Here is a 20,685-nt window from a genome sequence, read left to right as displayed (position 1 = left end):
TTCTCTCCTTCTTCACTCGACGGTTGGTCGCATCGCGATGTCACACCGAATAACGTCGCTTCTATTACCTCCTCCTCCTTCTCGGTTATATTCATAAATTTTTTCTACACGCATAATGTTATACTCGTGCTCTTGACCACCTCGTGATGATCGATCTTTCTTGACTGTTCTCTTTTCCGTTTTAGTACGCGACAATAGTATCGACTTATGACCAGTTGAGAAGATTGGTCGGACAAAACTATAACGATTTTTTTTCACTAATTTTATTTCCTAATACTATATTCACCAAATTATTATATGTATTCGAAAGCTACGAAAACCTTTTAAGATTTACGGAAATAATAAATATACCAAAATTATAAGCAAAGGCGTGAATATTGAAATTGTTGAGAACCAAGTCACCGAAACTGATTTTCTCGTTACTTCCGTATAATCAATTTTGTACTGCCGTGTTCGTTGAGAATAATCAATGCAATGTTATGAAATTGAATGTTAAACGATGCTGACGTGTTAAATAAAACAGCATTTCAGTAAATATATAGATTTGAAACAGTCTTTTGAACATTGTAAGCCATTTTAAAGTAAAGGTATAGAATTTTTTTTTAATTTTACGGATCTTATCCAAAACAAAGCATCGATTTTTGAGCTTTCTTGTATATTTCTAGTATTTTGTAACTTTGTATTCTTAGAGAGACCTTGACAGCCTAAGAATACGATGATTTCATAAATATTCAAAGCAACACTGTCTCGTGGTAAAACTAACGAAATATTTCGATGTTCATATCGATATTTCCCAGTTATTTCAACGAAATTGGAAATATCAACTTGTTCTACAATTTTTTTTTCCACTTCCTCAATCCGTATATTGTTGGTCTCGTTTTGTTTAAATGACAATCTTTAAAAAACCACGAATGAATATATCGTTGTAAAATCATAATTTTCGAATTCCTTTTTCCGCTTTATATCTTGAACGTAGACGATTTTATCAATATTTAATTTATTAGACGATATTTTTGCCCAATTCCTTCAAATTTTGTCCACCAAATTGTAGATTTCATGCACCCTCAAACCTTCCGCAGGTGTTCAATAAACAAATCTATGGAAATCTTCAGTGGAATGTATTTTGAGTTTGTCTTTTGACCGATCCGGACTTTTCCTCTCCGTTAGTTATTTATTTTTTGTTCATGCTCAACGCACCCTGCAACATTTATTTATTTATTTTTTTTTTTTCCAAAAAACATTCCTAATTCGCGTACATCGACTGGAGTATAAAGACATCTGCGACATAACCCAACTAGTAACGCGATAACGTTGAAGTGCCTCGTGTTTATACTCGCGGTGCAATTATTATCCATTATGCGGACGATTCGTGTAGGCGGAGAATTTGACCCGTGTTTAATGTAAAACCTCCGTGTTTGCCGTGCCCTCGATCTTGCGACATCTTACGCGGCCGTAATTTAACCGTTCAATTTTCGTGCTTGCTTTTCATTCATTCCCTTCTCAATTATCTCCAAGTCTAACGAAGTGAAATTCAAATCTGCAAATGGCGATTCGCAACGAATTTAGATACGGACAAGGGGGAGAATTGTATGGCAAAAATTTTGATGCCGGGAATATGTTATTGTAATACCGTTTGCGTATATAATTGAACTAATCGCCGTACATGATGCAAAACATTTTCGATCTAGAGAATATTGTTCTTCTTCTTTTTCTTCATCTTCTTCGGTTTAGTTCGAAATTTTCGAAACGCGATCTCGACTTCGAGGGTTCGTAATTGCGGGGTGTTCGATAAAACTACCTTGGCTAGTTATTGAAAGAATAATTCGATTCTGCGCTTGGTCAGTTTTCATTCTTCAACGAACCGCGTGGAGGATCCAGCAAAGCTGATATGCAATATCACCTGTTCATCATCGGCGCGTAAATCTTGTACAGTGTAATTGTGGGTCACTGGATCAACATTGGTGGCCGCTATAAAGCAGCTGCTCTGAGTTGAGCGAAGAGAATATGGAGAGAAACCGACGACCAGGAAGCTGCACGTGATAAAAAGAAGAAGAAATCCAAAAACGTAAACAAAAAATAAAAGAAAAACGACCGCATAAAAGACCGGAAACACGAGCGGAAATCGGAGGGGGAACCGACTCTCGAATCCACTTTGCTGACGAGTCCAGATGTAATATGACAGATTTTCGTAAAATAAAAGCGGAATTTTCTTATCGCGTTTATATTATGTATAATTATTCTCTGTATGTGTATATATATATATATATATATATATATATATATATATATATATATATATATATATGTATGCGAGAATCGCGAAACGTGCCTGTTTCGACTCTTTCCTCGCGACCTCGTTCGGCCATTTGTAAATATATATACATTCTTCTATAACGTGTAACAATATTGCCACTACCTGTTCATTATGGTTATATGTTTGTTTATTCTAAACCGCGAGCGTCGGGCTTATATTACTTCTTTTTTTCCTCTTATTTTCCGATTCGTATACTTCATACCATATTTTTCACACCCGGCTGGAGAGAACAACTCTTTCGTTCAACCGCACCTTCTATTCATCTTGCTATGATGTGTTAGGGGAAAAATAATTACACCGAAGCAGCGATTATACAGCGTTGTTTTCACGGATTGATTTGTGGCGGTTTCGCCAATTTATTGTCTCGTTAATCGATGCTTCCTTTCGTGTTCTTTTCTACTTTCATTCAATCTTTCGTCGGTTCGATATCTTCTGATGCCTTTTCACAAATTTTTATACCCATAAGATCCGACTGATGTTCACGATTTTTCATCATCCTCTGTTATCCTCTAAATATTATGTAGCCAACAACGGTTCAAAAAGCTTTGATTAAAATGAATGAATTATTGATAAATATTATCACCCTGCAGAGGGAAAACAAAGAAACTAAATTGCTTTGTCAATTACCGGGGAATGTGATGGATTGTAGGTTTTTTTTTTGTTTTGGTTTTTTTTTTTTTTGTTACTTATCGTTTTCTTTCAGTTTTTTTTTCTTTATCACATAAAACGTATAAAACTATTTCTATACAATTACAAATTTCTATATTACAATAGATATTCATATATAAATGTATATAACTGAGAGGTCGGTAATATATAAATTTACGATAATTATATAATTATTCATGTATAGACTTAAGTCTCTTGATTCTTTAATTTGTTACTCCAGGTATATATTTATATTTATTTCTCATGGATTTTCAAATTCCGATGAAATTCACTAAATAAAGGATTTAAAAAGAACAAAGTAAAAAGAAAAATGAAAATTTCATCATACGGATGAGTAATAAATATACATTCTATAATACCTATGACGTTAAAATATTTGAAATTATTGTGACAGAAAGAGAGAAAGCGAGAGGGTAGAGTAGAAGAATCGTGATAAAAAAAAATTTGTTTTTAAAACAATAATAAAAACGAAACAAAAACAACGTCAAAAAAAAAAAATCTATGTATACTTTTCTATACATTATAAATTAACACCCCTTTAATATCATAAATTATATCGTTTTCTATTCTTTTTTCTTCTTCTTTTCTTTACGCCTCTTCCGTCTATCTTATATATAATTATACAATTGATATTCGCTGGCAACGAAAGTCCGTTTAAAGCTATACAACACGTGTTACAGGTATATAATGCAATTGACCATCGTCATCATCATCATCATCATCATCATCATCATCATCATCATTCGCTCGTGATCTGCTTATCTCGCAGTGCAGTATGTTATACTGTAAAATTTGGTTTATTTACTCTCGTTATGTATTATTTAGGGTAATCGTTCACAGGCTTGTACTGAACGCTGCCATCTGCCCGGAAGCTTGGGTAGTACGCGTAAGAAAATACCACTGAAACAATAATGTAAGATAATTATCAAATGTACAGGGCACCTTATACATGGGATGTGAATTACTTTCGTGTCGCTCAATATCCGTATCCGGAAACTCCTGTGCAATGTGCAAATTTATTGTTTACATATTTTTCTTCCCCTCTTTCCCGCTACAATCGCACGCTAAAATCGTTCTCGCATGAGAGCTGACCGCATTTGAACGATTTTCACCAACCAAAACCGGCTAAACTTTGAGCTCGCTTATCTGTAACGGCAGCAGAATTCTAATCTGATTAAGGATTTGTGTAACGGGCGTACAGTCTAGGCAGAAAACGAACAGAACCTGCAGACGTGGAATTATAAAATCAAAGTTCTTAAAGCGGGGCTCGAGAGTCGCTTCAGACGAACTTCCTTTGAAAATTATTTCCGTTTAAGAGAAAAAAATATTTTTTCCATTACCTGAGGCCTCATTCATGTAAATTCAGTCGCAACTTGTATCTGGGTTCTTTAGAACTAACAATTACGATCGCCTACGACCGATAGGTTTATAAATTGCGTTCTGTTACACCTGCTTATGAAGAAGAGGATATAGAGAGTGGCCTAAAAAAATATATAAAAAAAAAAAATGGAACCGATTTGAAACGCGAATAAAATCATAAAAAACCTGTTGACCGAATTTTGAAAACTTTTTTTTTTCTCGAAATTAGAAGATCGAATCTTTCATTTTGCGTGTGAAAACCAGGAAAATTTGTATTTGTTGTTGAGACACGCGCTCTTGAGAGATGGATTTTGAAAAGGTTGCTGTGAGATTGAAAAAAATTATGAATTCAATTTCCTTGTGATATTGTGATTCGAAGAATAATTCTGGCATTTTAGAAATGCTCCGAGATTGTAATCACATGGCGTGAAACATTTCTTATGAAATTAGAATCAAACCGCGTGCTTCGAAGTTATAGTTCTGTTTTCGGGAGGCATTATCAGGAAAGTACACTGTCAAAAAGTCGGCTGTAAGTGATGTCGAGAACTTGACCAAGATTGATTCAGCCCGCGACCAACCGCCAACCACACCAGGCATGTACAACGAACATTTCAGATTTTTCGAGATCGCGTTACGGCTGACTTTTTTGATATCGGCGAAATACGTAGAGCATCACACTTTCAGTGGTGGGAGAGAATTTTTCACTGATCCTAAAGTCACATGGCCTGCATTGCATCCTGGCGAAAGATAGTTCTGGCAATCATATTGAAGTTAGTAACGTTAACGTGGCATTCATATTTCGAAATCTTAGTTCCTTCAAAATCATTGTAAAATTAAGAAAATAGTAATTTTTGTCCCCAACGTTTCGTTCCCATAACATTACTAACTTCAACCTCATTTCTGGCGGTAGTGACCGTGAATGATGGACACATTAAACCGTATAACTTAATTCCGCTCCCCGTTTGCTTTCTTCCGTTGATCATATAAATTGTTATAAAACTTTGAAATATTAAAAATCAACGAAATGTGTGAAAAGCACAGTGTAATCAATCGTATCAAAATAAATTAGTCCTTGAGTCATAATTTAAGATCGACGTTAGGTTTAACATTATTTTTTTTCAGTCTCCCGCAGCGACATTTTCAAAACCCGATATTCAAGAGCGTGTTCCTCGGCAGCAAATGAAGATTATCAAACACGATACGAAAGATTCATTCTTCTAGTTTCAAGTAAAATAAAGTTTTCAGAAATCGGTCGACGCGTTCGGATTTTATTCACGTTTCAAGTCCGTCGCGTTTTTTTTTTTTTTTTTTTTGTCCACTGTACGTATCTGTATTTCACGTTCGATCCATTCGACCATGCAGACACGACGCTTATCAAGCCACAGACTTGACAAACCAAACGAACGATATGCGAAAATTATTCGCAATCTCGTCTTTCTCATTCATCCCATGGTGAAAACATGACCTACAGGAACCGTCATCTTTTCTGGCAACCCCGAATTTCTCTACCCCCTAAAAGCCCGTGAGCCTTTCAACATGTAACCGATCGACGGAACGATTCTTATCTCCCCAATTTTCGACGCCATTCCGACCCCGGATCTCTTCGTCAGGGGTCCGTAATTAAGCGGACCGCCACGAAGGCTCCCGAATTCCTCATGAATGTAGTTCTTCGATGGTGGTAAATAACTCCTGGGACCCTGCGAGTGGAGGACGGGAACCTCGACCACCGGCTTCGGGAACATCATCATCACGAAGCCGTCATCCAGACCCTGGTGACCCGCCCCAAATGGCGCCATCCCAAAGTCAAGAGGACTTATCCCAAAGTGTGGACGACCGAACTGAGCCGGCAGTGCCAAGGACGAGAAGTCCAGCTTCGGTGGATCGGCGTGTTCATCTTCTTGGTTGTGGCGATGGTGGTGGTGGTCAGACTCCTCCTCATGGTGTTCCTCACGGTGTTCCTCGCGATGCTTATTCGATTGCGAGCTCGAGCTCGAGCTCGAGGCGGAGGATATCTGGCTGATCAGGTTACCGACCCCGCTTCCTGATCCAGAGTCCTTTTGGTTGCCCCCGAAGCTCTCCGACAGTGCCGAAAGCGGCGGATGTCTCGGGGTGATTATCTCGACTTCGTGATGATGATGATGGTGCTCGGATTCCGGTTTGTAGACCGGATACGGTGAACTTTCCTCGTCCTGATCGCTAGCCGGCAGTACTCCTGGGTCTTCGGCAGGTTTTACTATCACCAGTCCCGGATTATCTGCGTCTGTAAACGTCGGTCTGTCAGTTCCGTCATCCACGGGTGTTAAGCTATGTCGGATTATTCATCCTCATCATCGTCAAATCGATTCTAAAACCCTCCGAGAGATTGTTTTAAGGTCTTCGCGGTCTATTCGGGTCACTTCCTAAGGCGATGGACGATGAACGCAGTGTTTTGTACGATGTTCGTGTGATTTGTGAGCCGATAATTAGTTCCTTCATTTTATTTCATCCAACTTAAAATCAGGTATTAGTGTTAATTGGAGATTCTTTATGACAGGGATGACTTATCGCAATTGGTACCTATTGCCGTTATACCTTGGGTATTACACATGCCTCCAAGACGTCTCATCGCGTGGCTATCGTTCACCTCGCTCGGACGATCGACATCCTTGGTACCTCGATGATTTCTACCACGTGAGAGAGCTAGAGGAATTCGATTCACTTGTGAAGTACACGCATACCCGATCCATTAATTGATCACGTGTCGACACCAGGTGCGATAGAATATTTCATTCACTCGTTTTCAACACCTGACCTACAGCGGATGCAAACCTGCAGGCGTGAAGTGCGCAACCTTGACATACGAAAGATATCGCTGTGTCGAATTAAACGCTTCGTTTATTGTGCAGCTTTGCGTATGACAGGCGGAAAAAGAAGAATATGAAGGTTCTCTCGCCGGTCGGAAGCCCATTAGAAACGACACGGTTCTGTTTCTTTTTCATTTCGTACAGCTGTTTACGATAATTCCAGTGTGTACCTACTTTGCGACTTAATTGCAGAAACATCATCTTGGGCAGCTTGACGCGTACGACCTGCTTTTATGCCGTTTGTCAGTGAAAACTGACGAAACAAGCCTGACATTGAGACGTCTAAATATCGTCTAGGCGTAACTAACGTACCGTCACTGTTACCAAAAACGCAGTTCGAACTTTTACACAGACTGTAATTCGGTATGGATCTAACGCTATCTAATGTTAAATTTTCGAATTGACCGCAATAATTGTTGCGTCTCAGTTTACACTGGCAAATTATGGCCGATTGGAGCACCACCGTCGCATTCTTCGGAAACACAAGTCGAAAGACAAATTAAAATGAACCGACAGTTACCGATATGAGTACATAGTCAAAGTTAAAGTATCGGTACTCTTGAAATTTTTAAAGGTCGAGTTCACCGGTCCGTCCAAAAAAAAAAAAACCGCGATGATATTCAAGTGGCTGTAACGACACACTAGAAAGTCGTTTCGAGATGTTGCGGGTTTCGACGTTCTACGATCGTTTTCACATCCTGGTCCGGACGGAACAACTTTTCCATTCACGGGTGCCGGCTGCGGTCAATTCAACTTTGTGCATACACTGTGCATCACCAAATAAAATACCATTCCCGCGGGGAAAGGTCGCCGCGATGTTTGACATCCGGTAATTTGTGCGAACCGATTTCGAGCAACCGAGTTTCCCTTTCCTCGCCTCTCCCAATCTCACGGATGATGCTTCTCCACTTGGGCTCTCGCTTTCTCCATACCTGCGCGATCTTCTCACGGGCTCTTCGAACACCGAATTCTCGGTGTTTAATTGTTAAATCGCGAAATCATTTACCGATCGTTCGACGGTCTCTCGAATGGTTTGAAGCTCCGACGACACCTTTGGGTACATTTTCTCCGCTGCTTTAATTATCGCGGACTAAAACTCTCCTTTGTCTAGGTTCAAGTGCACACCGCAAAGAAAGTCTCCTATTCGTTACTCGATTTTTCAAACTGTCGTATTTGTGTGTGTTTGCGTACGCAACCGGTTTTCTAATTCAATCACGGTACGAGGGGGAGGAGATCGAATGCACGCAAACTTATCGAGAGCTGCTGCGGTTCAGGCATTTTTTCAAGCCTTTCACCATTCGCGCGGCTCTCCTAACCGATCGATCGTTTCTAAGACGCTTCTACTAAAATTCTTATTTCCGATTAAGGATTTACGGGCTGTACGGTCAGGTTGAAAAAGTGTTGAATTGTAAAAGTGATGAAACAGAGCTTTAAATAACGTCGCTGAAGCTGTTCCAGTTGCATTCAACTGTATAAGTTAAATGTAAAAATGTGACTGTACATTCCGTACATTCTTGAGATCAACATTGACGTTATGAATAAAGAAAGGACAGAAAAATATATGAAGAGATAATTGAGGTCTGTCACTTGTTACGTGTAAGATTATTCAGGCGCGGGATTTTCGTAGACAACAATTTGTCGTCAATCCAACATTGCTACACTATTTGGTAACTTGATTTCCATGTTTACCGCGAAAATCGTTCTACGATACTCCACAACTGCTAATTTTTGGCATCACATCTTGGACAAAAGTTTTCGACATGCATCGTTGCCAGTGTTTTATAATATATTACAATCCCCGTTGCGTTTTTCCTTCTTTTCGTGCTTCTTGTCACGGTTGGACGGGATTTAGAAAAGCTATACTAACCGTCCGACGGCGATGCGTACGCCGTGTGACCGTAGCTGCTGTCCGGTGATGCGTGAGCCGCGTATCCTCCATGGTGACCATACGCGCTGGGCGGTGGACCAGCGTAGGAATCATGGCCTGTGGGAAAGTCTCAAGATTAGTCATGATCCGTGGACAAATTGATGTATTTTTGCGGATGGTTGGAGAGCGTCGAAGTTGTAAAGTGACCAAATGACTAAGCTTTCAAGGTTGGAACTCGTGACGCAGGTCAGACTTTTCGGGAATTAGGGATCGTGTATCAGGTGTAAAGTAAAATTAGGTGAAATCAAAAAGTTTCGAAACGGAAAAATGAAGAAACAGAAGCTTAGACTCGATAACTGACCTGACATCTGATATTAAAAGCGATTCTCTTGGTACAGTAGTGAAGCTGTTGGAAACTATGAACTCAGATCGAAATAGTTCAGTAATTAAGGATATGAGACGGGTTACATTGTCGAGATAATAACTCATTTTGTTTATAAATAAGTTCAACACGTTTTACCGAAGATAGATTTTTCAGGAAATTAATATATTTTGAAGAAATCGTTTAAAATTCATTGTATGCGATCTCTGTCAATTTTAGATAGGTCATTATTTCGGTCAATTATCAAAGATCTGCATAAATATTGAAGTTGAGGCGACGACTTGCGGATAATCCCTTTCCAAACAAAATGAGCTATGATTTATAGAAATTGAATAAATGGAACGATTCGTTTATTAAAAAAAAGATATCGAACGGTAAAATGAAATCTATACTCAAAACTGTCGATTCGTTTCTTTTTTTCTTCTTTTGTTTATTCATATCGATGTGGTTAAATTTTTATTTTTCCCCTACATATTTCAACTTAATTGTTCAGTCTTTACTTTGCGATTCTTTAGCCTGCATACATTATCTTCACTGTACCGTGAACCTGATAAATCCTTAAAAATCTTTTCATACCCCACGGATTTTAACTCTGTATTGAACTAACATTTCCCAGTAAAAACTTGTCCATCCCTTTGGTTTCGTCTCAATTAAAATCGTGGACCGCTAGAAGATTTTTTTAACATGCAATCATCTGTCGGAGCTCACTTCTGTTCGTTAATCGAGTCGTTGCATGAAAAAATTTCATTAGCGTATACGTATAAAGCAGAAGAGACAAAAAAAATTGTTGTGTAAAATATTTTTCTTTTGTTTCCAATGGAAGAAATAATAAATAAGAAAAAATGAAATTCAGCATATCGAAAAATCGAACAACACGTAACAACGTCACTCTCGTTAATCAACCGTCGTATCTGTACTACAATTATTGTTATAATCGTCACAATATCAGCGCATATCATTTTTTTGTTTTTCCGCGTGAAAAGAAATGGTCGAAAATTTTCACCACTTGATTACCTTCGGTTTCCCTGATTTGTACAACGAATATAAAAAATAAAAAAAAATCACATTGACCCCGTCCCCGTTTTTTCATCACACAAAGACTCGACTCTATTGATTGCAATAAAAAATACGCGCGTGACGTTGAAATTAGTACCTGAAACTGGAACGTGGGCCGGCGGTTCGTAGTGGTAATGCTGCACAGGTTTCGGCGGCGTCAAAACTGCACTTGCGGCTATGTGACGACCGAGGGACGTTATCGCCTCGCCTTTCGCGCTGATTATGTTACCCTTTGCCGATACTACTATTCCGCCCCCCTTGATCAGCTTTCCCTTTAGGGCAATCACACCCCCGCCGATCGCCTTCAGTGCTTGGAAGAGCGTGTTCAGTATAGCCTTCTTGAACGACCATACGTCGAAGTTCTTCTCGTCGTACTGCGAAGAAATAGTTTTTTTTTTTTTTTTATTCTGACACAGTATGCGCAAAATTCGGTTTTACGCACTGTTATTAGTGCGCAAAATAGTATTTTTCGATACAGTGCGTAAAATGCGATATAATACACAACAAGTGGCTAAAATCGAATTTGAAACGTGTTTCATATGATATCTTTTTACGCATGCTATGTACAAGAAATATCGTATGAAGCACGTTTCAAATTCGATTTCACGCATATTATTGCATATTATAATATTTTCATTTAATGGTTCAAGTCGTGGGGGTAAAAAATTAGAATGGCCGATTGATAGAAGGAACAAAATATCGAATTTACAAAGACGGGAAAATCCAATTCGTAGTGTTGTCAAAATATAGAAAGTACAAGTATAGAAAATTTATAATGCAGAAAGAGAAAATATGAAAGTGTGAAAACATTGAACGGTAAAATTCATAATTTATGTATCATTCTATAATATCGAGACAAATTCCGACGATTCTACATTTTAGCATTCTATATTCCGACCTATCTATTTTTTCACCTATCCATACTTCGACGTTGTACATTTTTAAATTCTGTAAATTAATTTCTCTCTTCTGTGAAAATTCGGTATTGTGCCCCTTCTTTGTTTTGATCTTTCTATAATTTTATCCTCGTACAACGTACGCGAATTATCATATCATATCAATTACCGTAACGTGATAGTTGACGTTGGAATTGTTCTTCCTATAGTTACAATATGAGATAAAATCGCGTTTTCATTGTTTCGCGTGCAGCAGCGGGTGCGGAAATTAGGAACTTGCAGAAATTATCTACGTCTCGAATGATGACGGATTAGGTAATTTTTTCGCGAAACAACACGATATATCCGGTCATGAGCTGCAGTTTTTTTTTTCCTTTTTTATTAAATTGTTTTCTGCAACTTTCTCCGAACCCAACTCGCACATATATATATATGTATGCGCACGCACGTACAACACACAAATTTTTATTCAGCAGGGTAACGAATTTGAATAAAATACTCATACCTACGTGTATACTACGAACCAGCGGTTTTATAATTGTACCCATGTGTTTTGACTTCTATACGCTATAATTTATTATATTGACGTGATAACCAAATCTGTTATAATCTTATAACAGCGTTACATGTTATGCCTTCTGGGTATATCATAAAATGGTTGTAAATGAAAGTTTCTAAGAGGAGGAAGTTTTGTATGTCCCTAATATTTTTCTCCTTATTACTTTTTTTTTTTTTTGAGCTCTTCATATTTCGTCATATTTATTGAAGGGAATTCACAAAATTTATGCAAAAATTATTATTTCAATTGTATAATTTCAACAATTTTGTCGTATAATTTCGTAATCTTGGATTGTCACGATTCTTTTCCAACGTTTGAAAACGTTTTTATTTTCGTTACGTAAATGATTACTTGGGAAATTTTTTTACACTTACGTTTGTTTTTTTGTTTTTTAAATTTTTTTCAATGCAAATGATTATTATAATTATAATTTTGTCAAAAGCTTAGTTACATTTAATTTAGGGAAATTTATAATTCTTAGAAGAAAATAACATCAGTTTGTAAAAAATTGTTTTGAAATATTTTCAAATTATTCGAATCTCCTTCGAATCTCACGTATTAAAATTGAGAAAAAAACGTGAGAGAAACAGAGAAACGAGATGTTAGTTTTGAAAAATTGTAAGATCGCGGTTCTTGTCTCGAAGAAAATTTTTTTAATTCTGCTAAAAGACAAGAATTATCGATTAACTCACGTCGTGCACCGGCGGTCCATATTCGACGGATTCGTACTGATGCGATTTTCCGCTTCCGTCGCTACTTCCGGTGCTGGCGCCGCTCGAAGCCTCGGCAACCTTGCCGAGAATCGCGCTACCGATTCCCGCCAAAAATCCCCCCGATCCACCCCCGGATCTTTTCGTCCTCGTGTTCCTACTTTCGGACAATTGCGCGCCCTCAGATTCGGTGAAACTTCTCTTCGCCTCGGAATCCGGCACTTTTTCCACCGCCAAAGAGTCGGAGAGCGGAACTGAGTGGGCGACCACGCAGCATCCCAGCAAGATGAATGCGACGAGCTGAAATTCAACAATTTTATAAACTTCTTTAATTTTTATTGGCTCTTCTTCTCTTCTTCTTTCTACTCCGTGAAAGGGAACGGTGACGAGGAGATTCGACAGTTCCGATTACATCTCTCACTCTGATTATCGTTACACAATGAAATTTGCTGAAAATTTAACAATCTCAAAGAGTTTTTTTTTTTTTCTTCCCATGTGTTTCGGTTCTTTCTTCGTTTTTGGACTGGTCGAAAGAGAACGGTGAAACAAAAATTGAAAAGCTTTGAATTCATCTGTAATTATTATTCATTACTGCATTTAATAAAGGTATAATACATGTTAAATAATGAAGGATTTCTTTGATTAAAGTTTGTATTTAACTTTGCTCAAAACTAAGATTCACGAATGAGTTGAAGTTTAACAATTCCGTAGGGTTTTTTTTTCTTTTCATTCTTCTCATTTCACATTACTTTCTGACTCGTTGTATCTGTGCTTTCAAAAATTGAAAAAACGAATGAAAGAGAACGATTACAAAAGGATTAAAGACCTTCGATTTCATCCCATTCTAATAATAGTTATAGAATAAATTATTACATGGTAAAGAATGTCTTTGAATAACCGAAGGATCGCATCGAAATTTGCTTCAAGTTTGTACAAAATTTTCGACGATCTTCTTTTTACAATATGAAGGAGATGAAATAAGGATTCTGGGATTAAGTTTATACGCGCAATCATTGAATCATATTTGAATATTGCGAACTGTCGGTGTTTAACGTCTTTAAACGACGAGATAGAATCTGGACTGCGAAAATGGTCGGTTTACGGTTTGATAACGGCTAAACGTTGCACACTAATTTTCGAAAATCATAAACATTGTTGCGTGCGTAATGCCGACAATCAAATTCGTATTTCACGGTCTCGTTGCAGCTTAGCGTAATTTCTTTGTAAAGATGAAGAAAGCAGCTACTCGCAACTAGGGGATGTTTTTCTTTTTCTTTATTTTTCCCTCACACCGTTCATCACTTTCTGCACTTTGATTATTGCGCGAAGTGGAAAGAAATTCTGTACAAGATGCTTATTTTCTTTTTGTTTCATACTTTATAACAACAGTATATGAATGCGTGCGTGAATAAATTTTCTTCCCTTGTTGTACGTATCGGCAAATTATTTTTCTAGTTTTTCTCGCTACCAAGACAAAAGATTATTGAATCAGGAACAGAGAAACAAAAGTGAAAGATATACGTTCATACGTACAATTTATATTTTTATGCAAAACGTGGAGGAATATCGTTCCGGATGACAAAAGCCTGACGAATATACATATATATGTACGTATAATACATGTTCATACAGGTATTATAAACACGTATATGCATACTTTCATTAATTAGTTATAATTTCATTTAGCCGGTTCTCTCTAGAGCCGGTAAATTACAAAATGAATTAGCATTATAAATTGACACGATCGCGCTGTTTTCTGACATTTTTAACCGAAAGTTGTTCCTTTCGCACTTTCACATTTCTCCCGAACGATGCTCACACGTAACACGTAACCCAACCGATCCTATAAGCTGGAACGGCATTCTTTGCGTTGGTACGTATCTTTTTTTCTTCTTCTTTCTATATTTTTTTCCCCTTCGGGAATAGCTGGAGTTTGACTCACCAATTGCGATTTTTTATCGTTGAATTAGCCCTACAGAAATTCGGTTTTTAAATTCAGAACAATAATTTTCGTCCATAAAGTAACGGCACATTATATATGTATTATATATTACATATATATTTGGCACAGTTTTTTCTTTTCCTACTAAAGAACAAAAACAATATCCTGCTCACGTCACATAAATCGAAAGTTCAATGTTTCATCTTCGTTGAATTCTGTTTAAGTATTATATGGTTATATATATATATATATATATATATTTATTTAACATCGCGTATATCGTTGTGAAAGTTGTTCGATACGTATGCAGATTTTTTTAATCCTTATCTCTTATTTTCATTTATCTATAGACGGGTATAATCTGCATGACGTAAAAAGTTTTTTTCCCATGTGGCTGGAAAATCTATAGTCCGATGGAGAAATCACGTAATCGGGTAGAAATTTATTCAAATAAGATGCAAATAAGGCCGGTATTTTATGAGTGAAAAAATCTGGCTGAGAAAAACAGGATATAAAAAATATGAGAAAAAAAATCTATCTTACGAAATTTAAATTAAATTCGCTATTAAATTTGTATGAAATATAAAATGAGCGAACGAATTATATTGTGAAATCAAGGTTTACCATATTCTCCGATTCAATTCGGCATTGTTTATACATTTATAGAAGAAAAAAAAAAACAACTGCTTATGTTTACGCTTTTATTCAAATTAAACCGATTAAATACTCAAATGACGTGTCGCGAATTTTTTATTAATTTTTTGCTCTCTCTATAATTGCAGTTTGTGAGAAATTTTTTGTTTTTTCCGTTACTTGAATAAAGAAAATTCTTATTATGCGAAATGATTTTTGGAAGACGTAGACATCGATGTAACATACAAAAATCAATACAATTATAACCGTTTCTGACACGCAGGCTTTTTTTATCATCCACTTGCCATGCACAATCGTTTACATACATAATATTATAATAACAATATATTCGCGCTTTATTCACGGCATGCAGCACGAAGTGCAGCCTTGTCCTGCAATGATCGATTGAAATTTAGTTCAAAGACAAACGTGTGCCGTTTACGCGTATTCGTTCAAAGTATATGGGCCATTCCGCGCCAACTCACAGCAATCGCTTTACCATGACATATTTTAATTTCTTTCAGAATTTTTCCAATGTTAGTAAGGCCCCTGATCAAAGCCTAAAAAAAAAAAAAAAAATTCACATCACTCGTCGTTACCGTTATTATGAATTTTTACCCATTATTTACCCAATTTAAACCCATCTCAAAAATGCGCAAATAAATTTTTACGAAACAAGAAAAACAAGAACGTACCGTTTTCGAGATAAAACATTTTCACGCAAGATTCAGAGTGCCATGACGTTTTTTCTATTTTCTTTTTTTTTTCACATTTTCTAATATTCCTTTAATATTCTTCCAATCGTTTTTTCCATCTTCTAACCGTATACAGGTGTACATACTCATTAATACAATCAACAACTGGTTTCGGATAATAAATATTCTGACCTAAAAAATCGAACAATCGCGCAGTCAGTACGGATCGCGTGAATTCGCGATTATAACGAAGGAAAGCGAAATGCAGAAAGAATTTTAACGAATACTTTCCATGATGCGGTGGTGAAAAAATTCATACTTGTCGCAAAATTAAACGCATCCGGTTACCGGGAGCGGTTCGTTCTGCGGGTGACATGTGCCTCGCATCGCGTGTTCGTGTGTTCATGCGTTCATGTGTTCATCCGCCACTATATGCACGTAGAAAATAGCTTCGCCAAGGTTTGCGGTCAGTCAAGTGCAGCGATGACTTCGGTACTTATGTACATACATGTACATTGTGTATATACATTATGTATATGCATATATTTCTCTGTACGTACGGTTATGTGTTATACATAAAAATGATCGCTATACGGAGTTAAGTCGAGCGATTCTGCGGAGAAAGTTTATCATCGTTGATCGTCGCTGCGGAGACGAGTCGAATCATATTACGAATATTGTTCTTTTCGCGTTGGGCGAAGAGAGAAACAAAAAATCTGTTATAAAAAAAAAAAAAGAAAACAAAAACTCGAGCGGTTTAATATTTGCGCCATTTGTGGCGTTGATACATGAATTAAATCACATCGTTCCTACCGTATGATAAGAATCATTTTACAAGCATTTGGGAAAAGGTTCAATCGTCAGAAGTTTGGTAAAGGTTTTCTGTAGATAATTTGTATGACGAACAAAATAAGATGAAAAATATTATTATCGTATTAAAAATACCAGAGTTCGATCACTTTCGAAGTTCTGTTTGTAAAACTTTTTCTCAAATTGTTGATATCATTTTAGCTTATGTCTGTTTCGAATTTGCTCACGTTCGTTTTCATTGCTTGGATGGAATGTTGTCTCTCTTTTCCTTCAAACTTTCGATTCGGACTGTGGTTCCTATTTGCAGTGAAATTTAATAAAAGAAATTCGAAAACCGCAAAAATCGAACGGATCGCCAAAAAATGTATTGCGAAATTTTAAGAAATAGTTTTATTCCAGCAGCTGAATGAAATTGAGACGCGATTTAAAATTGTCGAAAAATTTTCATCAAAAATCATCTACAAATATAAAATAAAAACTGACAACTCGGCGCAAACTTCACGAAAGATTAGTCAATTCGATTCGAATTTCCGCACTGACAAGAACATCTTTTTCCTTTACTCGATTAAAAGAAAAATATGAAAAATTCTTTCCATCTCTAATTTCTGTCAAAATTAGATCCTTCAATTTTTTTTCAACGATTCCGTTCCATTTTAGGCGTATCTTAAATTATGTCCAAGCATGACGCGACGTGTAATTACAGGGTCCGTATATGTAACGAATTTCGGATGTCAACCGCGGCGATCTACATCCATATACATGCACATAATATCTATGCAACATGTCTAATACATAAACAATCTGCACCCAACCGAGTCCTGCAATTTATAAAAGTATAATCATAGGTGCACCGCGGTTCCTATATAACTTTATATACCTAAACATATTTACAAAAATTTGGAGCATTCTTCACGTCACTTTGTCGCCAAATTGCTTGTTACTGCCGTTACTGTTTCTTATTATTGTTATTTTTATTATTATCGTAATTGTTTGTTTTTTACCGGAAGAAATTTCCCCTTGAATATGTCAATTTATAACAGCTATGAGAAGGAACATCGTATTATAAAGACCGATTACTTCGAAGTAAGAGAAAGGTGACGTACAATGTGTAGTACATACACCTGTATAGATATATACACGTATGAATGGATTTTATATACACGACAAGTTACGTGTAGTTTTATACCGCGTATTGTAGAGACATTGCAAAAATGCATCGACGTCGCCATTCCGTTTTTGCATCGCGTTCCAGATTCAAAGCTGATTGATTAGAAAAAAATTTTTCTACATTTCTTCAATAATCCTTCTTTCTCAAATTTTTACTGCGCATCATTTTATATGCCGATATTATGTAACGGTTGGTGTTTAAGAAATTGCATTGAGTGACAAAAAAAAAAAAGGTATATCGAGAAATTTCTATAACAATTATCCCGATCGAAGACGAATTTCGTAGTGGGATAATTTTTTTGTTCACCAAGAGACAAAAGAGTTGAAAAAAAGAACTGAGAAAAAATAACTAAATAAAATTAAATATTAGATCAAATTTGAAGAGAGAAATTGACCTTTTTTGTTTTTTATCCTCTTCCTTTTCCGTAACAGCTTTTTATTCTTTAAAGTGGCGCAGAGATCACGAGATCACATTTCTCCCAGCGATCTGTGCAGCGAAGGAGCAGCGAAAGTGATGGTGTAAGGTTTTATCTAGCAGAAAAGGATCCCGATGGCTGTGCGGAAGGTACAGAGCGAATTTATAAGAGCCTTGATCTTGCGCTTGCCGCAATGCGCGACCCAGATTACCGGCGTTATGCCGAGCGGTGCCAAAAAAATTTTATTTGTCAGTAAAAAGAATAGTTTCCAAGTCGCGAAGCGAAAAGAAAGATGGAAATACCGCGTCTCTTTCACTCGTCAACTTGTGTATATAATTCACTTGGCATTCTTTTCGCTCCATCTACCAAACCTTATTCTTCTTATTCTTGCTACACTTTGATTTTAATTCCATGAATGGAAATTATAAACCGACTCATTATCGTATATATTCATAATTCGCACAATAGCTTTCGCTCTGCGTGAAACAAATAATGTATGAGAGAAGAAAGGAAAAGAAAAGAAGATAACCCGCGGAACGAAATAGTCCGATTTCGAAAACTACTTGTTCCGAAACCTTTTGTAGAAGCCTCTTTCACGTTTTCACTTTGTTGATTTTTATTTTAATACGCTGCGAGATCTGGCGACACTTTTTTTTTGGGTTTTTTTTTTTCTTCTTTTTTTGGTAAATTTCATTTAACGACGCGTAACGAAATCATCTACAAGCGGTAATAAATCTTCGAACGTTGAGAAACGAACTTAAACAGCGTTGGGACGATTTGTAATACTCTTGAAAATTTTTCCTCACCTTTATCATCCTTAAATATTCCTATATTTTCTTTGTATTAAACTCGAATTAAATGTAAACATTAAACACAAAGACTTCCATGGATTGAAAAATAGCAGGACAAATTAAAAAAAAAAAAAAAAAGAAACAAAATTGTAGAAAGTTCACGACACGAAAAGAATGAAAAAATTCATGGTGATAAAATTTGAAAAATTCGACCGAAAACGAAAAGATTTATGGAACGAAACAAACAAGTCACCAAGGTCTGCACCGTTTCAGAAATTATTTTTTATTCGACCAGATCGAACTTCCTGTCGTTAAATTTAACTTTTAATTATCTACCTGCATTTTTGTCCGATTAACTTGCGTTTTCTTGTGTCCAGGACGGTTGGAGGTAAACTTCTGACGAATAACACGGCACTCTCACTAAACTCACTGACAGTAAGCCGACTCCAATCACCTCTCTATATACTCTCTCCCACCCGTCAACGTCGTCGTTGCAGTCCTTTTTTCTTAATTTACTTATTTCGCTTCTTTGCTTCGGTCAAATTTTTACATTTTCCAACTTTTCACCCTTTCGCATCCCTCGAAATCGGCTCATAATCGCAAAAATAAAATTATACCCATTTTCGTTTCAAATTTCTTTACGCATCGTCGACGTTGTCGTTTGGCAAGTGAAATTTTTCAACAAGCGACGTCGTCCATTTGGAATTTAATTTTAAGTATCCTTGTTGCGCGACTGATATTTTTTCGCTACTTTTCTCTCAACGTTGCGAGTCAGGCGGTAGAAATTCTTTTGTAATTTTACAGTGATAAGAGACAAATTGTTGTTGCACCTTTTTCTTTCTTTTTTTATGCCCTAAACTTGAAAACATTAATTTTCCCTTTTTTATTTTATTTGTTTTCCTCGTTTTATAGAAATTTTTGGTATTCGCAGTTCAGTAAACAATGCAAATTTCGATTACGCTTGATGGAAAAAACCGAAAATTTAGTTCGTTAGAAGATTTTTAAATATTATTTTTCATCGCCATCACTTATACACGGTAGTTGTTGTCTTAACAATAATTACCGGAGTTAAAAATTTTACAAAAAACTTTGAAAATTTCTCTGTGTGAAAGCTGAATGAAACGTGTTATCGAATTACGAAGAGAAAAAAAAAGTCACTCTTCTTTTCCCTCTGAATTAGTTCCGTTGTTCGATATCGTAGCATTTGATTTATTTCTCGAAAAGAAATTGACTATTCACAATTTGTACTTTATAGGTACGTGACGATTGTACAAAGATGTTCCAACGGTCGATGGATCATTGAGGATTGCGACTCAGTGTCGTAGATTTTTATACCGTAGCTTTTGGGTTCTATTTTAGGCGCAGTGATTCTAATTTTTCTATTTCCCTTTCTCTGATACTTTTTCTATTCAGGTTCTTCGAGCAATAGTGCGCAGAGATGATTGATGAGAGGAGAAATTCATCGATTGAAAGACGCGTCTTCAAATTTGAGATGCGAGATACTAAAATACACCTTCATAATCCGTGGCTTATATTCGTATCGCACATATGGGGCGAAAATTAGCTCGGAGCGTAA

General features: G+C 36.6%; 1 protein-coding gene across 1 annotated transcript; it reads right to left on the bottom strand.

The window, feature by feature from the left end:
• Positions 1-5,567: 5,567 nt before the first annotated feature.
• Positions 5,568-20,390, bottom strand: LOC124302569 (uncharacterized). The gene is made up of 5 exons (XM_046758860.1): positions 19,446-20,390; positions 12,638-12,955; positions 10,588-10,864; positions 9,053-9,169; positions 5,568-6,602 (listed from the first exon to the last, which is right to left on the bottom strand). The coding sequence occupies exons 1-5, from the start codon at positions 19,449-19,451 to the stop codon at positions 5,848-5,850; spliced, it is 1,473 nt and encodes a 490-aa protein (XP_046614816.1). The 5' UTR covers positions 19,452-20,390; the 3' UTR covers positions 5,568-5,847.
• Positions 20,391-20,685: the final 295 nt, after the last annotated feature.

The sequence above is a fragment of the Neodiprion virginianus genome, chromosome 4 (genome assembly GCF_021901495.1).
Source record: "Neodiprion virginianus isolate iyNeoVirg1 chromosome 4, iyNeoVirg1.1, whole genome shotgun sequence".
In the NCBI taxonomy this organism is placed as follows: domain Eukaryota; kingdom Metazoa; phylum Arthropoda; class Insecta; order Hymenoptera; family Diprionidae; genus Neodiprion; species Neodiprion virginianus.
This window is presented reverse-complemented; position numbering and strand designations above follow the sequence as displayed.